Source organism: Podarcis vaucheri (genome assembly GCF_965113315.1).
Source record: "Podarcis vaucheri genome assembly, chromosome: 12".
Lineage (NCBI taxonomy): Eukaryota > Metazoa > Chordata > Lepidosauria > Squamata > Lacertidae > Podarcis > Podarcis vaucheri.
The window spans coordinates 63,819,828-63,843,640 of NC_138750.1; the positions used below are offsets into that span (position 1 = coordinate 63,819,828).

The 23,813-nt window shown below is 47.0% G+C and overlaps 1 protein-coding gene and 2 pseudogenes across 3 annotated transcripts; 1 reads left to right on the plus strand and 2 right to left on the minus strand.

Moving 5' to 3' along the window:
* Window positions 1–1,352: 1,352 nt before the first annotated feature.
* On the minus strand, window positions 1,353–18,028 carry C8G (complement C8 gamma chain). The gene is made up of 7 exons (XM_082192630.1): window positions 17,799–18,028; window positions 15,654–15,802; window positions 14,387–14,457; window positions 12,718–12,819; window positions 11,515–11,616; window positions 10,273–10,311; window positions 1,353–1,562 (listed from the first exon to the last, which is right to left on the minus strand). Exons 1-7 carry the CDS (start codon window positions 17,940–17,942, stop codon window positions 1,543–1,545), a joined length of 627 nt encoding a protein of 208 aa, XP_082048756.1. The 5' UTR covers window positions 17,943–18,028; the 3' UTR covers window positions 1,353–1,542.
* On the minus strand, window positions 4,606–6,509 carry LOC309514969 (succinate--CoA ligase [ADP-forming] subunit beta, mitochondrial pseudogene; annotated as a pseudogene). The gene has a single exon. The product of its transcript is annotated as a succinate--CoA ligase [ADP-forming] subunit beta, mitochondrial pseudogene (transcript).
* On the plus strand, window positions 8,075–10,093 carry LOC309514955 (succinate--CoA ligase [ADP-forming] subunit beta, mitochondrial pseudogene; annotated as a pseudogene). Its single transcript has one exon. The product of its transcript is annotated as a succinate--CoA ligase [ADP-forming] subunit beta, mitochondrial pseudogene (transcript).
* Window positions 18,029–23,813: the final 5,785 nt, after the last annotated feature.

Sequence of the window (23,813 nt, forward strand, 5' to 3'; positions counted from 1 at the left end):
CGGCACTGCACTACAGACTGAGGTTCACAGGTCAGAAGACTAGAGGTCTTGAAATCTTTGCAGATGCTAGTTTTGGAAGTGACACCATGGATGGTACTGGCACTTCTGGAGTGTGCTACATGTACAACCACTGTCTGTTTGACTGGCTGTGCAAAAAGCAGACAACAGTAAGCCTAAGTTCCTGTGAAGCAGAACTCAATGCCTTGTTATTTTCACTCATGGATTGTGCATGGTTGATGCAACTGTTTCAGGACATCAAGGTTTCTGTGAAATGTCCGATACAGTGGTACCTCGCAAGACGAATGCCTCGCAAGACAAAAAACGCGCAAGACGAAAGAGTTTTCCGTTTTTTGAGTCGTTCCGCAAGACGAATTTCCCTATGGGCTTGCTTCGCAAGACGAAATGTCTTGTGAGTTCTTGCGAGTTTGTTTCCTTTTTCTTAAAGCCGCTAAGCCGTTAATAGCTGCTAAGCCGCTAAGCCGTTAATAGCCGCTAAGCTGCTAATAGCCGCTAAGCCGCTAATAGCCGTGCTTCGCAAGACGAAAAAACCACAAGACGAAGAGACTCGCGGAACAGATTAATTTCGTCTTGCGAGGCACCACTGTACAGGTGTATCAAGACAATAGGTCCTGTTTGGCTTTGCTGAACTCAGAGAGTTGCAAGCACAGGCACAGCAGGGCAGGAGAAGGCCAAGGTCCTTCTCAGTCTGGGAAGGGCTGCCTCGTGTTCCCAAGCTGCCTGTCTCAGGGCTCTCTGTGTCCTTCCATGACTGCGGAACAAAATGTGACACTTCTCTTCCCCAGACACTTCAGTCCTGCTGTGAAATCACCTCCTCATATCAACTTTTAGGAAACCAACCAACCACTGACAGCACTATACACCCTTAATGCAGTTAGGTCCTCAGAACGTTACTGACAAAAGAATGGCAGATGAAATTGATGGACTATGCAGAATTAGATAAATTAACAGCAAGGATTCAAAACCTGCGGGACCAGAGATTCTTAGAAGACTAGAGTAAATATACGCACTATTTGAAAAGTAATTGTAATGAACAGATTACGCTAGCAGGACTGCAAGAAGTTTTGTAAGGAGGACTATTTGAAATATTGCAAGAAAGACTACGGCGAGAGTTATTAGTTAATGATAATTAAGAGTAATTGCGAAATTAAGAAATGCAGAATAAGTGATAAAGAACGAAAAATCATCAGAGGTGTTGACGGAAGTCTAAAATATTGTATAAGATAAGAAGTTATGTTATATGATTGTTGGAATTGATATGTTAAAAAAAATCAATAAAAATGTATATTTTTTAAAAAGAACGTCTTTAATTTTTAAAAAAGATTTATAGGCTCTTTTTCCTTTTTGCTGTATTTATTTATTTACCATACTTATATATCACCTTTATCTTCCAGGGGTCTCGAGGCCGTATACATTTCATCATCACAACAACCCTGTGATGTAGGTTAGGCTGAGAGGCAGCGACCGGTGAGCTTCGTGGCTGAGTGGGGATTCGAACCCAGGCCTCTCCCAGGTCGTAGTCCGTTACGCCACCACCTTGATATCTGTAGTAAACAAACACAGGCGGGGAAACGGCTGTGTATTTTTACTCGGTCAAAACAACGCCTTGCAATGTTTCCTCGTCAAAAGGAATATTACTTTATTCTGTTATTCGACAGAGAAGGCGACACATCTTAACACCTTCCATCTCTCTTTCTGCCGTCTTGGTGGCTCAGCACACCTGGGTTCAAGTTTGTTGCTTTTTTAAAAAGGAACACCCCTCTTTCCCCATCTCTTTCCACGTTGTAACATCCCCTTACGATGCAATGCTGGATAGGTCCCGTTTCAATTTCCTGTTACTATATATAAAATTCCAGTCTGAACTGTATTTTTATAGGTTGGGGGGGTCAGTGTGGATGATCTCCTGAGTCCCTTCCAATTCTTAGGCTCCTTCATCTGTGTCAAAGTGAATTGCAGCTCCTCTCTGATCAGATATCCTAAGGATTGCCACTGTCTGCCTTAAGGTAGTCTCCCCTGATGAAATTAATGTCTGAGACGGGTTTTGAACTAGTGCCCTTAGTCATGTGAGCACTAATTTCAGCAGGTCTACGCCGAGTAAAGTCAGTTGAAAAGAACCCGGTGTGGATATTTCCCCCAGTGCTGCCCTGTAAGAATATTGCTAGACTCATTGTTCTTTCTGCATCATTTTTTTGTACCTGCTCTTACTCCTTGTCTCACCTCCCCCTTGGTGACAGTTCTAAAAATATCTTCTTTTTTGGTGGCTTTTCTAACAGTGGCAAGAATATACTAGGGATATGCACAGTGCATTCACTTATTTATTTATAAAGTGTTTAGCCAAAAAAAAAGAGAAAGGCTTCCAGATCAATGAAATACAATCTAAAATAGATGGCATAAAAGGAAAGGGGAATGGGGAGGGGGGAGGAAAGGAATAAGCTCAGGTACTAGATCTTAAAGTTATAATGACCAGTTGGGGTGCAAACAGTGCAGGGAGCTTAGTAGAAGGGCTGCTGTGAGGTGACAGTTGCGGAAGAGCCCAAGGCAGCTCTGAGCAGCCGTGATAGAAACACCTGGCTTCCTTTCCCCCTCTTTCTGCTCTGCAGCCTCCTGGAATATGGGCATTTGCTCAGTGCCCGGTATGACTATTTCCAGCATGGTCTGCTTTTAAAATGTTTCAATCTAAGCCCTGATCCATAGTTTCAGACTGCATTATGCAGCTTCAAACAGCCTTCCTAAACATGCATATTTCTCCCATTGTTCTTCTGCATTCTGACTGCAAATGCAAGAGAATGCAAGAGAAGTGTTTTAGGGACACAGATAACAACCTTTGGGGGGCGTAATATTCCAGCCAAAATGGCCACTCGTCAGCTTAAATCCTGGGCTCCCCAACACGGCACCATGGAAATAAAAAAATGAAGGATAAATGTTCATAACTGCATATATAAACCACATGTCTGAAACCCCACAGAAAAAGTCCTGAAACCATTTTGTCCCTCCCAAATTGACCCCAAATAATTTCTCTGCAAGGTCGAAGGAAAATGGAAAAGCCTCCCCATTGTCTTTTCGTTCACAAATCCTGTCTTAAGGGTATGTCTGTGTATGAATAGGGTGAGCCTGTGACCTGGCTCAGGAACTAAGTATTTATCATTACAAAAGACTGGCCAGGCTCCCCAGGGTATCCAATCAAGTGAGCATTAACAGGTAATCTGCCAGACAGGAGATAAACAACACACTCAGATTTCTGTTGTAGACCACCCTTTCTGTGATGTAGGTATGATGTTTCTGGGGGTGGTCTTGGACTCGAAGGCGGGCAATTTAAAATGTCTATATATGGGCGGGCACATCTTGGTTCTGGGTCCTCCTCTTTTCCTGTGTGTGAAGGGGGCACCCTGTTGCAACAGTTAATAAAGAGCAGGCTTACTGGCTGCTTTGCTTCTCAATATTCTCTGGTTGACCTCTGTTATTTTCTGCTACCGATAGAGAAACTGCAAAGGACTCTATAAGGGCTCTTGTGTCCCCCATAAGGGAATAAGGGCAGTTTTTTGTTTATTACAGTAGCCTCCTGCCCAGGCCCTTGCCTCCTCCCATTTTAAATGATTGTTTTTATGGGTTGCCTTTTTAACCAAGGATGGGGCTAAATAAAGTCATATTTATGTATGTGACCACAGCTGTGCGGATGCTATTAGCTCAGAGATGGGAAGAAGATAAAGTCCCGACCAGAGAAGGCAGGCAGATCAAGTTGACGGATTATGCCAAAATGGCCAAAATCACCGGAAGAATCAGAAATCAGGAAGACCAAAATTTCAATAAGGAATGAGGAACATTTATAACTTATCTTAAAGACCATTGTAAACAGTTTAAATCCTTAGTAGGATTGGAATATCACTCGTAGTTTAAAGGTGAATTTTGGACACAATGGAGAGGTAAAAGATTTGGATTGTCATAAAGGATGCAGGAAGAAACGATTAACAGTGGGACCCACAAAGGGGGGGGGAGGGAAGTCTGGGAGATTCCTGGGAGTCTAGTTTTTATGTTGTATGTTGGATATGTGGCTGTAAAATCTTAATCTGAAAAACAAAATAAATACTTTAAAAGTAATAATGAAGTGACTGGAAAGTGGGGTGCAGGCATCTCGTGACCCCTTGACCTTCCCCCAGAATGTCTCTGTGCCCCACATGGGGCCCACAGGGAAGGAAGAGTAGGCAGACAAGCTAGACTAGAGGGATAAGGTGCACCGGATCAGCGCCGGGGCTTAGCTGAGGCCCCCAATCTTTAATTCAAGTTGGTGCCTTGGGGGGGGGGGGAGCGCGTTACAAAAACATATTCTATTAGTTTAAGTTGGTTGCAAATGTATGTGCGTTATGCAATAGTACATCAGATATGTGTGCACTAAAATTCTGCTAAATTTTCAAGAAAACTTTTTGCAAACTGATGCAGACCTGTGGAGAACTGGAAAAGAAAGGGAAAACGAGAAACCACATTTGACAGATTCATCCGTTCTTCATCAGGGCAGAAAAAGTGTTGCTCACATATGAAAGTACGGATATTGCTGTCATACATGTCCAATAATCAGGGAGACAATTCCCAAAATCCAATTGATTGTAGACTTTTATTTGGATGAAACGTATTTTCAGATTTAAGCTCTTTTACGCTTGTTGAGGATTACATCATTTTTGCGACTGTAAACTGGGCGGTGGGGGAGCCTGCCATGAAGAATAAACTTTGGCAATATAATAATTTACATGAAAGTTATTATTTTAGCAACTGCAAGTTAAAGATCCGATCCATATGTGCTTATTAAACAATTCAGACATACACACAAAACAGGGTTGGGGAAGATTATTGTGGAAAACTGAGACCACGAGGGGGTTTATGTGTCTTTTGCAGAAATAAGCCAGAAAAATCTGCTCCGTCAGGGTGGCAACTGGAACATAACATCCACTTCCGCTTCCCTTGCCAGGTTCATTATTGCCGAGAGCTTCACGGCCATCTTGGCGGCCTTATCCAGATCGTCGCAGGCCAAGATCCTCAGGCCGCTCTCGGCGATCAAAACCTTCGCGTCTTCGACCCGTGTGCCTTGCAACCGCATGACGATCGGTACTTTGAGATCCAGGTCTTTGACCGACATGATGATGCCGTGTGCGATGACGTCGCACCTCATGAGCCCCCCAAAAATGTTGACCAGGATAGCCTGCACGTTTCCGTTGGATGTGATGAGCTTGAAGGCCTCCGTCACTTGCTCCACGGTGGCGCCGCCTCCGACGTTGAGGTAGTTGGCCGGTGTCCCTCCGTTGAGCTTGATGATGTCCATGGTCGCCATTGCCAAGCCGGCGCCGTTCACCAGGCACCCGATGTTCCCGTCTAAGCCGATGTAGTTGAGCTCTGCGTGGGCGGCATCTCTGTCTTCCTCCGTCACCTGACTCCAGTCCTGCAGGTCAAATATCTTCTTCTGCCGAAACGCCGAGTTGCTGTCGAAAATGATCTTGGCATCCATGCACATCACTTTCCCCGTAGAGTCCTCCACCATGGGGTTGATCTCCACCATGAGGGCGTCGTGCTGAATGAAGAAGTCGTAGAGCTTCATCATATTGTCCGCAGCGTCGTACGTCAGGTTAGAAGGGAAGCCCATCTTCTGGGCGAGCTTCAGGGCCTGGTCGTTCCGAAGGCCTTCGACAATGTCGACGGGCTCCTTGATGATGGCCTCAGGTTTTCCTGCTGCGACGTCTTCGATGGCAACGCCCCCCTGGGAGCTGGCGATGATCACGGGGCCTTGGAAGGCCCTCTCCATCATGATCGCAAAGTAGTGTTCCCTCCGGAGGTACCTGCGCTCGCAGATGAGGACTTGGTTGCAGATCCGGCCCTCTTCTCCCGTCTGCTTGGTGAAGAGTTTTTTGCCAATCATAAGGGAGGCGATCTCCTGGGCTTCTTCCGGAGAATAGACAATCCTCACTCCTCCTTTCAGGCCGCCCTCAAAGGTCCCCTTCTCCCGCCCTCCTGTCAAAACCTGCGCCTTAACCACCAGGTCCGTGGTGCCCATGTCTCTTGCCACCTGGTAGGCTTCTTCCGGTGTCCTCGCAACCAGTCCGTAGGGAACGGAAACGCCGGCGTCTTTCAAGAGCTTCATGCACAGGTACTCGTGCAGAGACAAGCTCCTTTGTTGCTGCATGGGCAGCCCGTGGCTATTAAATCCTGGGTTCCCACCCAGCACCCTGGCCATGGTGGTCCTCCCCAGCAGCTTCACCATGCTCACTGCCTGCCTGCAGATCATGGAGGTAGCTTTCACCCACTTTCCCCAACTTCTTCTCCTTCCCAGACTTGCCAACTGGCCCCTGGAGAGAGACTTCCCAAAGTTCCTTTTCCAACAGTCCACCTCCCTGACCTTCTCATTGGCCAGGGCAAAGAGTTCTCAGTGACATCATAGAATCATAGAACTGTAGAGGTGGAAGGGACCCTGAGGGTCATCCAGTCCAGCCCCCTGCAATGCGGGAATCACAACCCAGTGTCATAAGAATTCTAAGGTCCCGAATCCCCTTCATGGATCACTGCCTTGCCGTGGCAAAGGGGCTTGAATAACTCAGAGAAGCTATGAGCTACGCCCAAATATAAAATATCTGAAGTATCTGTGTATATCTGTGTATCTGAAGAAGTGTGCATGCACACGAAAGCTCATACCAAGAACTAACTTAGTTGGTCTTTAAGGTGCTACTGGAAGGAATTTTTTATTTCAAATATAAAATAAACGCTCATAAATGTACAAGGCAAACACATACATAAGTACATAAACCACGTGCCTGAAATAGTACAGGAGAGCAGCCCTGAAGCCATTTTGGCTCTCGCAAACCATTTTGACTCCCAAATTGACTTCAAATATTTCTCTGCAAGGAAGAAGGCCATCCTTTTGTCTTTTTGCTTACAGATCCTGTAACTTGTGTATGAATAGGGTGAGCCTGTGGCCTGGATTCGGGAATTGATGCATTTACCATCACAAAAGAACAGCCAGGCTGCCCAGGTAAAGCAATCAGTGACCATTATCAGGTATCCTGGCAAACCGGATTTCTGCTGTAGGCCGCCCCCTTCTGTGATGTATGCATGATGTTTTTTGGGGTGGTCTAGAGCTACAGGGTGGGCAATTTCCAAAGTTTATATAAGGGCTTGCGCACCATTGTTCTGGGTTCCTCCGCCCTCCTGTGTGGGGTGAGCGGGAGACCCTGTTGCAACAGTTGATAAAGATGAGGCTTACTAGCTGCTTTGCTTCTCAATATTCTCTGCTTGGCCTCTGTTATTTTCTCCAACCAATAGGGAACCCGCGTAAGGATTCTTTACAGGCTCTGGAATACCCCATAAGGGAAAAGAAGCAGGGTTTTTTTATATAACACCAGTGACTGCAGAATGCTGCAGCACAATTGCTGATGGGAAGGTGGCCTTGCCAGCGTACCACACCTGTGCTGAGAGATCTGCCCTTGTTGCCCATTTGCCGCCGGGCCAAGTTAACTTTATTAGGGCATGCTGAATTTCCCAACTTTCACATTCCAAAACTGAGGGGTGCTAACAAGTTGCAACACAACTTGGGAATTCAAAAGCTATTTTTGTTAAATTAATATAATTAGTAAGCGAAATATATGTAGAACTGCATAGAAATAACTGCCAAGTACTTGCAGTTTTATTTTATATTGATTATTATTTATTTAGCATTACCTGACATTTTCAGAAGGTCAAATTAAAATTCTTTGGTTTTCCAAGGGAAGTTTATGTGATTTTTAACCAAACGTAGATTTACCAAGCTAAATGTGGGTCCAGTTGCTAAAATAATAGCAAGCTTTAATTCCTCACACCCAAAAACATATTTTTAGAAATTCTCACTGAATAAATTTTAAATAATTAAGTTTCACCCCCTAAAACGACATGCCCGATTGCCATATGTACATTCCTTGGTAGAACCATAAACTCTGCACTTCTTCAGGGTGTGGAAAGTAAATATTGCAAACAAACATCACATCCGCTCCTACCCACCCACAAATCTAAAGGGTGTCCCACTGCAATAACATCATTTAGACACCAAAGAGGCGTGTCCGGTCAGGGTGGTGATGTCATCATGGAATCTTGGCCCTAGCCAATGGGAAGGCAGGTTGAGGACCGTTAAAGAAGGAATCTTGGGAAATGCCCTGCACCTTAAAAGGACAGTTGGAAGGTCTGTTGGAGGAGATCTGAGCAGGAGCAAGAGAAATCTCCAAAGAAGGGAACGGGAATCGCCCCTCATGATCTGCCGGTGGACCTTGCGAGTCGCTGGCCTGATGGCCAGAGAAGGTTGCCTGGTGTTTGGTGGGAGCCCAGGATGGTTTAAAAGCCTTGGGCTGCAAACACAGCAGCGGAGGCGCTTGTCTCTGCATGAGTACCTGAGCATGGGGCTGCTGAAAGAAGCCGGCGTTTCCGTCCCTAACGGCCTGGTGGCCAAGACGCCGGAAGAAGCTTATAAGGCAGCGAAAGAGATTGGGACGGAAGACATAGTGGTGAAGGCGCAGGTTTTGGCAGGCGGCCGGGGCAAAGGGACGTTCGAAGGAGGCCTGAAAGGAGGGGTGAAGATTGTCTCCTCTCCGGAAGAAGCCCGGGAGATCGCCTCCAGGATGATCGGCAAGAAGCTCTTCACCAAGCAGACGGGACAGCAGGGCCGGATCTGCAACCAAGTCCTCGTCTGCGAGCGCCGCTACCCGAGGAAGGAGTACTACTTTGCCATCACGATGGAGAGGTCCTTCCAGGGCCCCGTGCTCATCGGCAGCTCTCAGGGGGGTGTCAACATTGAAGACGTGGCCGCCGAGGACCCTGAAGCCATCGTCAAGGAGCCCGTTGACATCGTGGAAGGCATCCAGAAGGACCAGGCCCTGAAGCTCGCCCAGAAGATGGGTTTCCCCGCCAAGGTGGCGGATGAGGCTGCGGACAATATGATGAAGCTCTACAACATCTTCATTAAGTACGACGCCCTCATGGTGGAGATCAACCCCATGGTGGAGGACTCGACGGGGAAAGTGATGTGCATGGATGCCAAGATAAATTTCGACAGCAACTCGGCGTTCCGCCAGAAGAAGATCTTCGCACTGCAGGACTGGAGCCAAGAAGACACGAGGGACCGAGAAGCGGCCAGCGTGGACCTGAACTACGTGGGGTTAGATGGAAACATCGGGTGCTTGGTGAACGGTGCCGGCTTGGCAATGGCGACCATGGACATCATCAAGCTCCACGGAGGGACACCGGCCAACTTCCTGGACGTCGGAGGTGGAGCCACAGCTGAGCAGGTCAAAGAGGCCTTCAAGCTCATCACTTCAGACGACAGGGTCCAGTCCATCCTGGTGAACATTTTCGGCGGCATCATGCGCTGCGATATCATCGCGGAAGGGATCATGATGGCAGCCACTGAGCTGGAGCTGAGCATCCCGATCGTCGTGAGGCTTCAAGGGACGCAGGTGGAGGCAGCCAAGGCCTTGATAGCAGAGAGCGACTTGAAGATCTTAGCCTGCGACGACTTGGACAAAGCTGCTGAGATGGCCGTGAAGCTGTCGGAAATCATGACCTTGGCAAGGCAAGCTCACCTGGACGTGAAGTTTCAGCTGCGAACCTGAGGGAGTACCAGGTCCTCCTGGCTCATGTTCCCAACCCATTGCAGAATTCCGTTTTCAGTTGGTTCCCACCCACCCCAAATTTTGTGTGGTTTTTTCACTTAATAAGGACGTTTGTTTCTGGTCTTTAAGTCATGGTTGATAATTAAAATGGTCACTATTCATATAAACGTATTATATTGCTAATATTTACTGTTTCTTATGTTGCAGTTTTTATTTTCTCCAGTTTACAGCTTCATAAATGAAGTCAATTTTAATAAGTTTGTTTGTTGTCAAACAGAGTTTGAAGCTGAAAATGCAGTTATCCCTAATAAAAGTCTGAAATAAATTCAGTTTACATCCCTGATTATTTGGCTAGAAAGTCTGCGCAACAGCAGAGTCCATCTTCACATTACTTCCTTGAAGTCGAAAGGGATCTTTGATATTTCTACGTTCTTCAGCAAGGTGAATAAACTCAAACATACCACGTTCTTTGTGTGAACAGGCTATTTTACACTTGGCCTATTTGAATCAGCAACTGTTTTACCGTGATTCTTGAGTTGCCACAGAAAGTCCTGTAGCTTTTCTGGTTCTGATTTACTTTCATTTATTTATTTATTTATTTATTTATTTATTTAGCAGGGAAGACGCAGTTGAATTTGCAACTCACCATTGAGGATGTGGAACTGGTCAGCCGAGTCACAAAACCCTGAGGGAAAGGACCAAAGGAAGAAAAATGAGCAATTATCTCAGTTGTGGAGAGTAAAGAAAACCTGCTGGGGAACTCTAACTGCACCCAAACATAAGATTTAATCAATGACAGCAACATGGCATACCATGATGCATGAATTTCTTTATATATTGAAATTAAAGGGGGGGTGCAAAATCCACAGCCTGGAATCTTTTGCAGCATCACAACTTTATGATGATAAGGGGAAAACACTCTGCACAAGTCCAGGGGACTCAGCTTGCGGGGATCTGCAAAACATGGGGTTTTCACTGCAAAACTGTTGCCAAAACCTGGCACCAGTTTAGAGTGATTTGGACACTGTCGGATTTTTGAGTGTCAGCCTCGTATTTGAGATATGGATTACTCAGATTTGGGGTGCTGCAAAATGTGGGGTTTTCGCTGAATAGCAGCAGCAAAACTTTGGCACACAGGGGGGCATGCCAAATTTTGGCTTTCGTGGTTAATTATTCGGGGGGGGGGCGGTAACCTCATGGCATTTAAAACCCCGAATGGGCCCATAGCCTTTCGTGGGTGTGAAATGACCTCATAGTCAATCACTCACCTCTTTTACGTTGAAAGTGCTAGCAGCCGGGGACTTTCTAAGGGCAGAACGTGAGCCCTTGACTGCAGCCTCACCCCATAACGCATTCATTGAGGCATCCAATGGTGTCAGGATCCGCAGGGACCCCAAATCCAGAGACCTGTCAAGTCCACTATGTCACTCAAGAATAATGGCACCAACGGGATGGGCCTCTCTGACAGAGGGGGGTCTTTCCCCATCACTTGTGGAGGGCCAGGGGATTTCTGCATGTTCAGTATTATGTATTCAGGGGTCTGTGTTTGCCTGAGCTTGAGTCTGGACTAAGGATTCTGAGCTCCTGTGTTCTGATTTGATACATGGTGTCCAATCACAGAACACTTCAGGATTTGGGCCTCTGCCATTGGCCCTTGAACTCTGAGTCGTGATTTGCAGCTTGGAAGTTTAGACAGCCAATCACGTTGGGAGTGGGAGTGGCCCAGATCTTCAGGAATGTATATAAGCAGTTGCTTTGCCCCTGTTTTCCAGTTATGTAGTTCAAGAAAGGTTCTTGCTGTTATCACTATGCCTTGCCTCGTGGGAACCTACCTACTCCTCACTATCCCAGCCGGACCCCTGAAATTATAGCCCCATCCTCTACTCACCATAGACAGGGAAGTAGTAGGTCGTGTCCTCGTTCAGGCCTATGCCAGCCACACGCTGCTCAAATTTAGCCGTGACGGCGTCGTTCACCCGGATGGCTCGTCCTTTCATAAATTTAAGTGAAACGTTACTGCTGTATTTGTTCCCTAAGCAGCCGACAGGCAATCACAATTCCCCCCTCCCATGGAAAGGTCCAGTTCTGCAATGTCTGAGGTGAGTATGCACTGCTCTGTCAACAAGTCTCTGCTCCTGGAATGCCTCTGGCGTGGATGGAGAGTAGCCTAGGGCAGTGATTCATACAGAGAAGCAACGGGAAACCTTGGGGCAATTTGCCTGCATCTCTGCGGGGTGAGCAGCTGAATGCAGGCCCCCCAAGTGTCCCAATTTCCTAGGGACAGTCCTGGAAGTACAGAAGCCGTCCCGGTTTCTGATTTGATCCCACTGTCCTGCTCGCCCCTTTTCCTCCACATCTTGGAGAACAATTGAAAGTGTGAAAACAGAGTCCTGTTTCTATGGAAGGAGAAGCAAAAGTCTACCCCTAGCATTTAGCACTTTTGAAGTAGACTACCCCTGAGCCGAGGGACACAGGTAGCGCTGTGGGTCAAACCACAGAGCCTAGGACTTGCCGATCAGAAGGTCGGCGGTTCAAATCCCCGTGACGGGGTGAGCTCCTGTTGCTCGGTCCCTGCTCCTGCCAACCTAGCAGTTCAAAAGCACCTCAAAGTGCAAGTAGATAAATAGGTACCGCTCCAGCGGGAAGGTAAACAGCGTTTCCATGCGCTGCTCTGGTTTGCCAGAAGCGGCTTAGTCCTGCTGGCCACATGACCTGGAAGCTGTATGCCGGCTCCCTCGGCCAATAAAGCGAGATGAGTGCCGCAGCCCCAGATTTGGCCACGACTGGACCTAATGGTCAGGGTTCCCTTTACCTTTACCCCTGAGCCTGGGGGCTCCATTCCTGTCCTGGCTAACAAGGGCATAAGCAGAGTAATACTGACTGAGACCACTTGCCACTGCTTCCAGGGGTCTCGCAAGAGGGGCTTGAAGACCTTTCCTCATTTTTGCCCCACCACCGATACTTGGAGGTGCACTGGCTCTGTAGGTTCTCTTTAGCTCTCAAGGCTGAGCTTAGACAGAGCTCCCCTCCCTCCTTCAGGAATGTTTGCAGCCCACCAGAAACGTGCACGGCGATTCCAAGGAGTCCTCACCATAAAGCTTCGCTGAGATCTTCCGGGCTTTCTGGTAATACACGATGGCATAGCTGCTATAATCCGTTTCCCCCACCACCACGTCCACAGGGCTGCCACGGCCTGTGGTGGGGAAGACACAGAGCGCCCTAGGTCAGCGCATGGAGAAATGGCGCTTTGCCTGCTCCCCTGCAAGCAAAGGTGCTTCTGAGGTGCTTTTGCCCCTGTGCCTTTAAAGAGCAGCACAGCAGGCAGAAATCCAACAGGTGACGTTCCCCCAGTATAGAGACCTGGTGGAGCAGAGTTTGGCTTGCTTTGCGGAATATTTGTCGTAAAACGAAACGGGTTGCACTCCTGCCTGGGCAGCGACAGCGTGGGGTCCTATAAAAGGCCCCAAATGAATGAGACATTGGGGTTCAGTTAAAAACCTTTGGCTTCCTTGGCACATAGCAGTTCCCTTTTGTTCATAAAAGACACATAGCCCAGTTGCTGCTTGGCTGCTGAAGACACCAGATAAGAATGGCATTTTGAAGTAGAAGATTTATGGAAGTCTGGCCGTGGCAGCTTACCAAGGATGACTCCCTTATGCATAATAATAATAATAATAATAATAATAATAATAATAATAATTTATTTGTACCCCGCCCATCTGGCTAGGTTTCCCCAGCCACTCTGGGCGGCTTCCAACGAAGACCAAAAATTCACTAAGATGTCACACATTAAAAACTTCCCTGAACAGGGCAGGGACTTGTTATCTATGTAAACATAAACCTCAGACTACAATTCTCCCTTTCTTTTAAGTATGTAGGTTGTATCTATGTGGGCTTCAAAACTTTAGAAGCGAGGGGGGGGCCCTAGAAGGGCTGGACACACGTCAAGTTGCAGGCTGGACATCCAGACAGTTGCATCCAATGTGTGTTTTGCCAGCTACCCTCTGTGATGTTTGCAGCGTTTTGACTGGACTTTATATGGATTCTTTGTCCGTAAACCCTATAAAAGTTCCAGGGGGGTAACACACACACACACCCATCCAGCCTTTGTGGAAGAGACTGTGCTGAACCTATTTACTGCAGTAAATAAACTGTTGGACTCTTTCTACAGCCCAACTCAGGAGGAGTGAATGGCACTAGTGAGACAGCAGATTTGCCCTGCAACAACATGGCAGCAGAAGCATCAAGACATAGACCTTCAGCTCCACCCAAAACTCCCTTGGCCAGCTCTACTTTATTCTATAAATGCGCCTGGCGACGTGGGAATGATGGTTGTGCCCAGGGTTGCTGTGCAGGAGTCAGCAAACTTTTTCAGCAGGGGGCCGGTCCACTGTCCCTCAGACCTTGTGGGGGGCCGGACTTTATTTTTTAAAAAATACATGAACGAATTCCTATGCCCCACAAATAACCCAGAGATGCATTTTAAATAAAAGCACACATTCTACTCATGTAAAAACACGCTGATTCCCGGACCGTCTGCAGGCCAGATTGAGAAGGTGATTGGGCCGGATCCGGCCCCCGGGCCTTAGGTTGCCTACCCATGCTGTTGTAGAGTTGTAGGGGTTGTAGAGATATCAACTGGGAGTGCTTGAAACACGTGCAGTAGTAGAAAAGCTGAGGATTATTGCTCAGGGGAAGGGGGAACTGGGAGAAATGTGAGGGAGGTCCCCATGGGCAAAACCACCCCAATCCTCGCCCACCTTTCAAGAGGAACCTGCCAGGAATCTTGGTGGGGAAGTAGGTTTGCTGGATGTTCCAACAGACGCCGTCCCTGCAGAGATGGAGGAGAAGACCAAGCATTCAGGGCAGTATTCCAGCGGCCGCTCCACATCAGGCCGGATCCTGTTCCATAGGCTGTTTGCCTAGGAACAGCCAGCACCAGAAAAACACATCCCTCCTTCCCCAGAAAAAAACAAAGGCATTGGCTCTATGTGTGCATGCAATAGTTGCTTGAAAGAGCATTCCTTTGGGTTACCACATTTATACCTCACTAGATTTTCTCCAAAGGTGGCAGACAGAGTCCTCCAGGGGAAAACTTTCTGACAGTAAGAGATATTCGACTGTAGAACGGTCTCCCTCGGGAGGTGGTGGACTCTCCTTCCTTGGAGGTTTTTAAGCAGAGGTTGGATGGCCACCTGCCAGGGATGCTGTAGCTATTGGTGTTTTGCAACTTTGACCTGTTGCAGGACCTTAGCCAGACCTTAGCAGAGCATACGCAGAGTTCCAGAAATCAATCAGTTGCAGGGAAGATGGACGAAGCAGGAACAAGACGCTGCTACCAGTAACTTGGTTACTTAGAGGTGATTATTAAAAACAGCAGACTCTACAAGTTACTATGTACAAGAACAGAAGCGGATCTTAACTAGCTCTCTCTTAACAAACTCCAAACGACTCTCAAAACACCATACTGACCAACAACACTATCCAGTCACAGATAGGTAGCCGTGTTGGTCTGCCATAGTCAAAATTAAAAAAAATTCTTCCAGTAGCACCTTAAAGACCAACTAAGTTAGTTCTTGGTATGAGCTTTCGTGTGCATGCACACGAAAGCTCATACCAAGAACTAACTTAGTTGGTCTTTAAGGTGCTACTGGAAGGAATTTTTTTATTTTGACTATCCAGTCAGTAAGGTCATAAGTCATCATGCCTGTGTGAAACATCAACCAATGGTAGAGCTGTATCCAAGATCCCATATCTCTAGGCAGAATAACTCCTCTGCTCAGTCATCCTTGGCTTTTGGCCACCTTCTAATTGCTTTGTGTGAAGCTGCACAGAATGGCATGTAGTAGAAAAATCCCAACAGTAGCTGAGATTCCTCTAATGCAGGTGGTTGGAGTAGAGGAACCTTGGGGTCCCTTCCAACTCTACCATTCAATGATTCTTGGGGACCAACAAAGATGATGACCTTTCCTCCACACCCCATTCATCTGGGCCCAGCGGATCCCGCCGGCTTCCTCGGATACTCACAGCGGGCGGAAGGTGCTCACCAACAAGGATCCCTGAGCGCTTGCACCACCCACAGAGACCACCAGGTTGGTTGCTTCAAGCCGGTGGCTGTTCTCACTCAAGTAGCTGCATTGCGAGGCCACCCCGACCAGGAACCATTTCCCAGCAAACTGGAAGAGGGGAGAGAGAGAGAGTCAACTTGGGACAACCTAGGACATCTCTCTTTTCATCGGAGAAATCTTGGAGGGGGAAAAGCAATGACAAACCTAGACAGCATCTTAAAAAGCAGAGACATCACCTTGCCAACAAAGGTCCGTATAGTCAAAGCTATGGTTTTCCCAGTAGTGATGTATGGAAGTGAGAACTGGACCATAAAGAAGGCTGATCGCCGAAGAATGGATGCTTTTGAATTCTGGTGCTGGAGGAGACTCTTGAGAGTCCCATGGGCTGCAAGAAGATCAAACCTCTCCATTCTTAAGGAAATCAGCCCTGAGTGTTCACTGGAAGGACAGATTATGAAGCTGAGGCTCCAAGACTTTGGCCTCCTCCTGAGAAGAGAAGACTCCCTGGAAAAGACCCTGATGTTGGGAAAGATGGAGGGCACAAGGAGAAGGGGATGACAGAGGACGAGATGGTTGGACAGTGTTCTTGAAGCTACCAGCATGAGTTTGACGAAACTGCGGGAGGCAGTGGAAGACAGGAGTGCCTGGCATGCTCTGGTCCAGGGGGTCACGAAGAGGAGGACATGACTAAATGACTAAACAACAACAAAAAATTTCCATCGGAGAATGTTGAGGGGGCGTACATCAGCGTAGGTCCTCTGAAATGGATGGATATGAGTCTGACTTCAGTTCATTAATTTCAGTGTGTATCCTCTTGAGTAGAACTTGGTTAGATACAGCCCACTGAATGTGAGAGGGTAAATAACACTAACAATATTGTTGAGCGATTTTAAAAAATAAGATTTGTGTGGATGGGGGAGTTCGTTTGTTCGTTCCTCCAAACCAAGGATATCCAACCTGATGTCCTCCATCTCTTTTGGACCACAACTTCCATAAACCCCAGCAAAGGTCAGGGATGATGGGAGCTGTCCATCACCACCTGCAGGTCACCCCGTTAGCCTTTTCTGCCCCAAATCACACTGGAAAGCATAGACAGCCTGCAAAAGCATTGAGTCTTGTAGCACCTTAACAACCAACAGATTTTCGGTCCCTTGCATTTTAAACTTTGTCATGGGGTGTGACAGGTGGATTTAAATTATCTAAGCTAAATGGGATTACTTGGCATGGATCAAATTTAGAATTTGAGAACCAAGGTGTGCCATATCCCGCCAGTGTGTAAATATCACATTACGGAGCGAGGTTCTTGACAACGCACACAAGCTCAGGGGTGTTTTTTCAAGAGGTGGGGGTTGTTGGGAGGGAAGTTCCCACCTGGCTTCCCCTTCACCTGTGGACCCAGGACTGAGGACGCCTTTGTGACTGGCTTGACACCTGCCAGGTGTGCAAAACAGAGACAGAAAGGTAAAGCACAACGCTGTAAGAAACGCCATCATGCGAGAGGGCAGGGACAGGGTCCAGATTGCTCCGGGGCATTTGGACAGAGCTCTTTCTGGAACCTTTCTTCTGACGCAGATATTAAAGAGGATTTGCTGTCAACAGGGGATGAACGAAAACCCTTCCGGTGAGATCCAGGAGCACCGGCTGGTGCGACAGGGGAGGAAAACACTCCGATTAATATCTTGCAGCCACCTTTAGAAACATCCCGGAGGGTAAAGAAGCAGGGCATTCCATGACATCACAGCATCTCAGCCAATGATTGAGAGGCAGTTTTGGACAGCTCTAGCTCGGAGAGCCAGTGTGGTGTAGTGGTTAAGAGCGGTAGTCTCGCAATCTGGGGGACCGGGTTCGCGTCTCCGCTCCTCCACCTGCAGCTGCTGGGTGACCTTGGGCCAGTCACACTTCTGTGAAGTCTCTCAGCCCCACTCACCTCACAGAGTGTTTGTTGTGGGGGAGGAAGGGAAAGGAGATTGTGAGCCGCTTTGAGACTCCTTAAAGGGAGTGAAAGGCGGGATATCAAATCCAAACTCTTCTTCTTCTTCTTCTATCTTGCCCCACTCCAACCCCACAAGAAATTGTGTTTCCCTTTCCAAATCTATCTGCTCACCTGGCCAAGATCGAAGTTGGCCTGGACGTCAATCTTGTCGATGGGATTCTCCGGGGCTGGGCGTTTTGGGGGACGCCGGGCAGCGCCAGGTGCAGCAAGGAGCAGGGGGAGCAAGAGGACGAAAGGGAACGAGGTGGGACCCATGGCTGGACTGCGAAGAGCTTGTGGGGCAGGAGAGGAGGGGGCGAGAGCTGGTCGGTCATTAACCAGCCCTATGAATCTTCCTGGAAGTCCGAAGCCAGGGCTGACCCAAAGGGAGCAAAGTCTCACTAGCTTGTGAAATCGATGCCTGTCAGCAGACGGCAGAGACTTCCCTGGCGCCACCATGAAAAGGGGAGTGGAGCAGAGGTGCGTACATCTGTCTTATTCTGCTTTAAATAAAAATACAAGTGGTCTGCATAGATTGTCCACCCCACCTCCCATCCCAGGATCTTCATGGCAAGAGCTCTGGTTCTCTACAAACCTGGAGGTTCCATATTGCCTTCGATCAGTTACCATCAAGGCTGCCTTTCCTCCATGAAATTTGCCTAATCTCCCCTCCCCTTGACAAAATGACCACTACCTTATCTTGTGGCAGTGAGTTCCATCAATTAGCCTAGGTGTTGTGCTGTGATGTGCCTGCTTTCGTAAGGAAGGAGTCCTGCAGCCATCAGACCAACATCTTAGTTTCCCACAGTGGTGTGTCAGGTGGCCAAATGCAGCCTTGGCCAACTGGGGGGGGGTATCCAGTTGTTTTGGACCACAGCTCCTGTCATTCCCTCAGCAGCACATCTGGAGGCCACCAGCTTAGCCAAGGTTACCCCAATAGGAAGGCTGCGCACAAGGCAAGATGGCAACAGCCCTCCCCAGTTTTATGCCTCCGTTTCAGGGCTACTGAGATAAGGCTACATCTAACTCCCCATTCCTTTTCACACAGTGGACACAGCTGGACAGGTGTTGCCGCCTTGGGGGAAATAGTCGCTCTCCACGGGTAAAGTACCTTTGGAAATGGAGGCTCCGTGGAGCATACTATTTCTTTCCCTGGCGATTTCCTTCCTTGTTGCAAGAGGGATAACGGATTTACTTCTTTTCCCCTGTTACAATTGATTTTAATATGACCAGGGTGGAACAAAGGTTTCGGTGGGAAATGGCAGAGTTACAGTTCAAGCTCAATTCTGAATCTGAACCAAGCTTTGGTTTGCACAGTGTAAATAGCTCTGCATGTGCTCATTGGTGTACCGATGCCAGGATATTTGTGTTATTGGCAACTCTCTCTGCCTCTCTGGCCATGGTTAATTGTGCAATTATAACCTCCGCCCATATCTTTGTCTCATGGCCTTCTGACCTCACAATTCACAATCCTTAGCTCTAAAACAACAACAACAACAACAACAACAACAACAACTTGTGCATATATATATTTTTTAAAAAGTATTGCAAGGACTGCTGCCGTTTTGTGGAAACATCCCATAAACACAAAGTTATGAGAAAAAAACTGCTCCTTTTCCCTTATGGGGTACCCAAGAACCCATATAGAGTCCTTATGTCGGTTCTCTATTGGTAGGAGAAAATAACAGAGGCCAACCAGAGAATATTGAGAAGCAAAGCAGCTAGTAAGCCTGATCTTTATTAAAGCTGTTGCAACGGGGGGGGGCTCCCCCCACACGCAGGAGGAAGGAGAGGAACCGAGAACAGTGGTGTGCAAACTCCTATATAGACTTTTGAAATTCCCACCCTCCAGTTCAAGACCAGCCGCCATCATACATACATCACAGGAAGGGCGGACTACAACAGAAATCTGAGCGCGTTGTGTCCCCCCCCCCCTGTCTGCTAGGTTGCTTGACTGGATTCCCTGGGCATCCTGGCCACTCTTTGGTTACTCCATGCCTGAATCCAGGTCACAGGCTCACACCCTATTCATATCTTTAATGTGCCCTTAAGACAGGACTTGTGAAAGAGACAGTGGGGAGATTTCCCATTTCCTTTGACCTTGCAGAGAAATATTTGAGGTCATTTTGGGAGAGAGAAAATGGTTTCAGGACTTTTCTGTGGGTTTCGGACATGTGTTTTACATATTTGTATGTCAAAATAAAAAAAATTCCTTCCAGTAGCACCTTAAAGACCAACTAAGTTAGTTCTTGGTATGAGCTTTCGTGTGCATGAACACTTCTTCAGATACACGAAAGCTCATACCAAGAACTAACTTAGTTGGTCTTTAAGGTGCTACTGGAAGGAATTTTTTTATTTTGACTATGGCAGACCAACACGGCTACCTACCTATCTATATCTATCTATCTATCTATCTATCTAACCATATATATATATATATATATATATATATATATATATGCTTTCGTAGATTTTCACGGGTACAGGAATGCAGGTTTTGGTGTCTTCGGGTGTCTTCCCGTGTAAGAGTCGGGGTGTCTGTGCGACGTTTCGACGAGGTCTCACTCGTCATCTTCAGGCTGGTGCTTTCGGCTTCTTGTTACTGGAACAGAGCAGAATCTGGTGTTTGAGTTCCTATAAATACTGTTGAGGGGTGTGGTGTATAGCCTCCAACGTTCTGGGCAGAGAGGAAGTTCCTAGATTAGTGTGCCTCTTCTTCTTTTGTTCCTTAATTACTTGAGGGATATCTTGAGTGATTTCATGAGTGATATTCTGAATACCACTGGGTGGGTCATTAAGTGTAGATTAGTTGCTAAAGCTTTTGTGTCTTGACCTCTTGAGCTTGTGAAGAGTTTTTCTGAGAAGATGGCTGTGCTGCATTTAGTTGTGCTCTGGCTTGGCTTCGTGTATAGGGGCGAGCTGTGGTTTTGTGCCTTGTGCCAGCCAGATCTGTGTAGGGATTGCAGGGGGGTGCAGCATCCGGAGGTGCCACTATAGTTTGGCTACTGGATGGAGTCTGTAATATGTCTGTGGAGAGGGTCTGGGTTTGGGTCTGGTGTGGTTGATTGGTGACGGCGTTCTGTGTGCCTCTGGTTCTGGTGTCGGTTTTTGTGGGGAGGGCTAATTTCCAGATGTCTGGCAGGCGGGACGTGTCGTCACGCTTGTTCATGTTGTGAGGGTGTTTCTCTATCTCGATGGCTTCCATGATTATTCTCTTGTGGTGATGTTCCATGTTAAAGAGCAATTTGGAATCTGCAAAATTAATTTCGTGTCCTGTTTCTTTCATGTGTTGGAAAAGAGAGGAAGTTTTTTCTTCTTTTTTGACGGCATTCTTGTGTTCTGCGATACGTGCATTTATTCGTCTGTTTGTTTGTCCAATGTACGTGGCTGGGCAGACTTTGCAGGGTATTTCATAGACCCCTTGGTTTTCCAGCTGGATTTTGTCTTTTGGGTTTCTGAGGATATTGGCTATTTTTTGGTTGGTGCAGAAGGCTGTTTTGATATTGTGTTTATGGAGGATTTTGCTGATTTTGTCTGTAGTGCCCTTGATATAAGGAAGGAGGGCCATGCCATTGTTTTCTTCTGTGTCTTGGTTTTTGGGGGGTGTTTCTTTTTGGATTAGCTTCGTAACCTTGTTTTTCTGGTATCCATTGGCGATTAACACATTTGAGAGATTCTGTAACTCAGTTGTCAAGTGGTCTTTGTCAGCCAGGCGTTTGGTTCTGGAGATGAGAGTCTTGGCTACGGAGTTTATTTGTGCAGGGTGGTGGTGTGATTGTGCATGTAAGTAGCGGTTGGTGTGTGTTTTTTTTCCGGTAGATAGTGTGTCCTAGGGAGCCATCAGGTTTTTTGTAGATTAGGACGTCAAGAAAGGGGAGTTGGTTGTTGTCTTCTATTTCCATAGTGAATTGTATTTTGGGGTGTAGGCTGTTGAGATGTGTGAGGAAGCTATCTAGTTTTTCTTTCCCGTGTGGCCAAATTACAAAGGTGTCGTCAACATATCTGAGCCAAAGTTTGGGTTTGTGTTCTGACTTGTCTAAAGCATTGGTTTCAAAGTGTTCCATGTACAAATTTGCGATGACCGGTGAGAGGGGTGATCCCATAGGTGCTCCTTCTATCTGTTTGTATCTTTGTCCATTGTGGATGAAGTACGTGTTGGTTAGGCAGTGGTTGGTCAGGTCCAGGATGTATTTGGGGGGGTTGTATTTGTTTTGAATGGCTGTCAAGGCTTCATTAATGGGCACTTGGGTGAAGAGAGATACAACATCGAAGCTCACAAGTAGGTCATCGGGATGTAGGTATTGTTTCTTTATTGTTTCTATGAACTGGAAGGAGTTAGTAACGTGTGAAGCGATGGATTCTGCATAGGGCTGAAGTTGCTTAGCGAGAAATTTAGCGAGATTTTGTAGAGGTGAGCCTATGGAGCTGACTATTGGTCTGAGTGGTGTTCCTTCTTTGTGTATCTTGGGGAGACCGTAGAGTTTGGGGCATCTGGATGATTTTTCTCTGGGGATGATTCTTAGCTGGATTTCTTCACTGATAGGAGAGGCTTTTATTTTGAAACTTTGAAACCAATGCTTTAGACAAGTCAGAACACAAACCCAAACTTTGGCTCAGATATGTTGACGACACCTTTGTAATTTGGCCACACGGGAAAGAAAAACTAGATAGCTTCCTCACACATCTCAACAGCCTACACCCCAAAATACAATTCACTATGGAAATAGAAGACAACAACCAACTCCCCTTTCTTGACGTCCTAATCTACAAAAAACCTGATGGCTCCCTAGGACACACTATCTACCGGAAAAAAAACACACACCAACCGCTACTTACATGCACAATCACACCACCACCCTGCACAAATAAACTCCGTAGCCAAGACTCTCATCTCCAGAACCAAACGCCTGGCTGACAAAGACCACTTGACAACTGAGTTACAGAATCTCTCAAATGTGTTAATCGCCAATGGATACCAGAAAAACAAGGTTACGAAGCTAATCCAAAAAGAAACACCCCCCAAAAACCAAGACACAGAAGAAAACAATGGCATGGCCCTCCTTCCTTATATCAAGGGCACTACAGACAAAATCAGCAAAATCCTCCATAAACACAATATCAAAACAGCCTTCTGCACCAACCAAAAAATAGCCAATATCCTCAGAAACCCAAAAGACAAAATCCAGCTGGAAAACCAAGGGGTCTATGAAATACCCTGCAAAGTCTGCCCAGCCACGTACATTGGACAAACAAACAGACGAATAAATGCACGTATCGCAGAACACAAGAATGCCGTCAAAAAAGAAGAAAAAACTTCCTCTCTTTTCCAACACATGAAAGAAACAGGACACGAAATTAATTTTGCAGATTCCAAATTGCTCTTTAACATGGAACATCACCACAAGAGAATAATCATGGAAGCCATCGAGATAGAGAAACACCCTCACAACATGAACAAGCGTGACGACACGTCCCGCCTGCCAGACATCTGGAAATTAGCCCTCCCCACAAAAACCGACACCAGAACCAGAGGCACACAGAACGCCGTCACCAATCAACCACACCAGACCCAAACCCAGACCCTCTCCACAGACATATTACAGACTCCATCCAGTAGCCAAACTATAGTGGCACCTCCGGATGCTGCACCCCCCTGCAATCCCTACACAGATCTGGCTGGCACAAGGCACAAAACCACAGCTCGCCCCTATACACGAAGCCAAGCCAGAGCACAACTAAATGCAGCACAGCCATCTTCTCAGAAAAACTCTTCACAAGCTCAAGAGGTCAAGACACAAAAGCTTTAGCAACTAATCTACACTTAATGACCCACCCAGTGGTATTCAGAATATCACTCATGAAATCACTCAAGATATCCCTCAAGTAATTAAGGAACAAAAGAAGAAAAGGCACACTAATCTAGGAACTTCCTCTCTGCCCAGAACGTTGGAGGCTATACACCACACCCCTCAACAGTATTTATAGGAACTCAAACACCAGATTCTGCTCTGTTCCAGTAACAAGAAGCCGAAAGCACCAGCCTGAAGATGACGAGTGAGACCTCGTCGAAACGTCGCACAGACACCCCGACTCTTACACGGGAAGACACCCGAAGACACCAAAACCTGCATATATATATGCAGATCT

What these genes read in the sequence shown, in the direction of transcription:
- C8G (XM_082192630.1), bottom strand. Translation starts at nt 17,942, where the DNA reads ATGGGTCCCACCTCGTTCCCTTTCGTCCTCTTGCTCCCCCTGCTCCTT. An exon ending in CCAACTTCGATCTTGGCCAG is followed by an intron (nt 15,803 to 17,798) that starts GTGAGCAGATAG and finishes CCCCTCTTCCAG; the next exon opens with TTTGCTGGGAAATGGTTCCT. An exon ending in CTACTACTTCCCTGTCTATG is followed by an intron (nt 10,312 to 11,514) that starts GTGAGTAGAGGA and finishes CCTTTCCCTCAG; the next exon opens with GGTTTTGTGACTCGGCTGAC.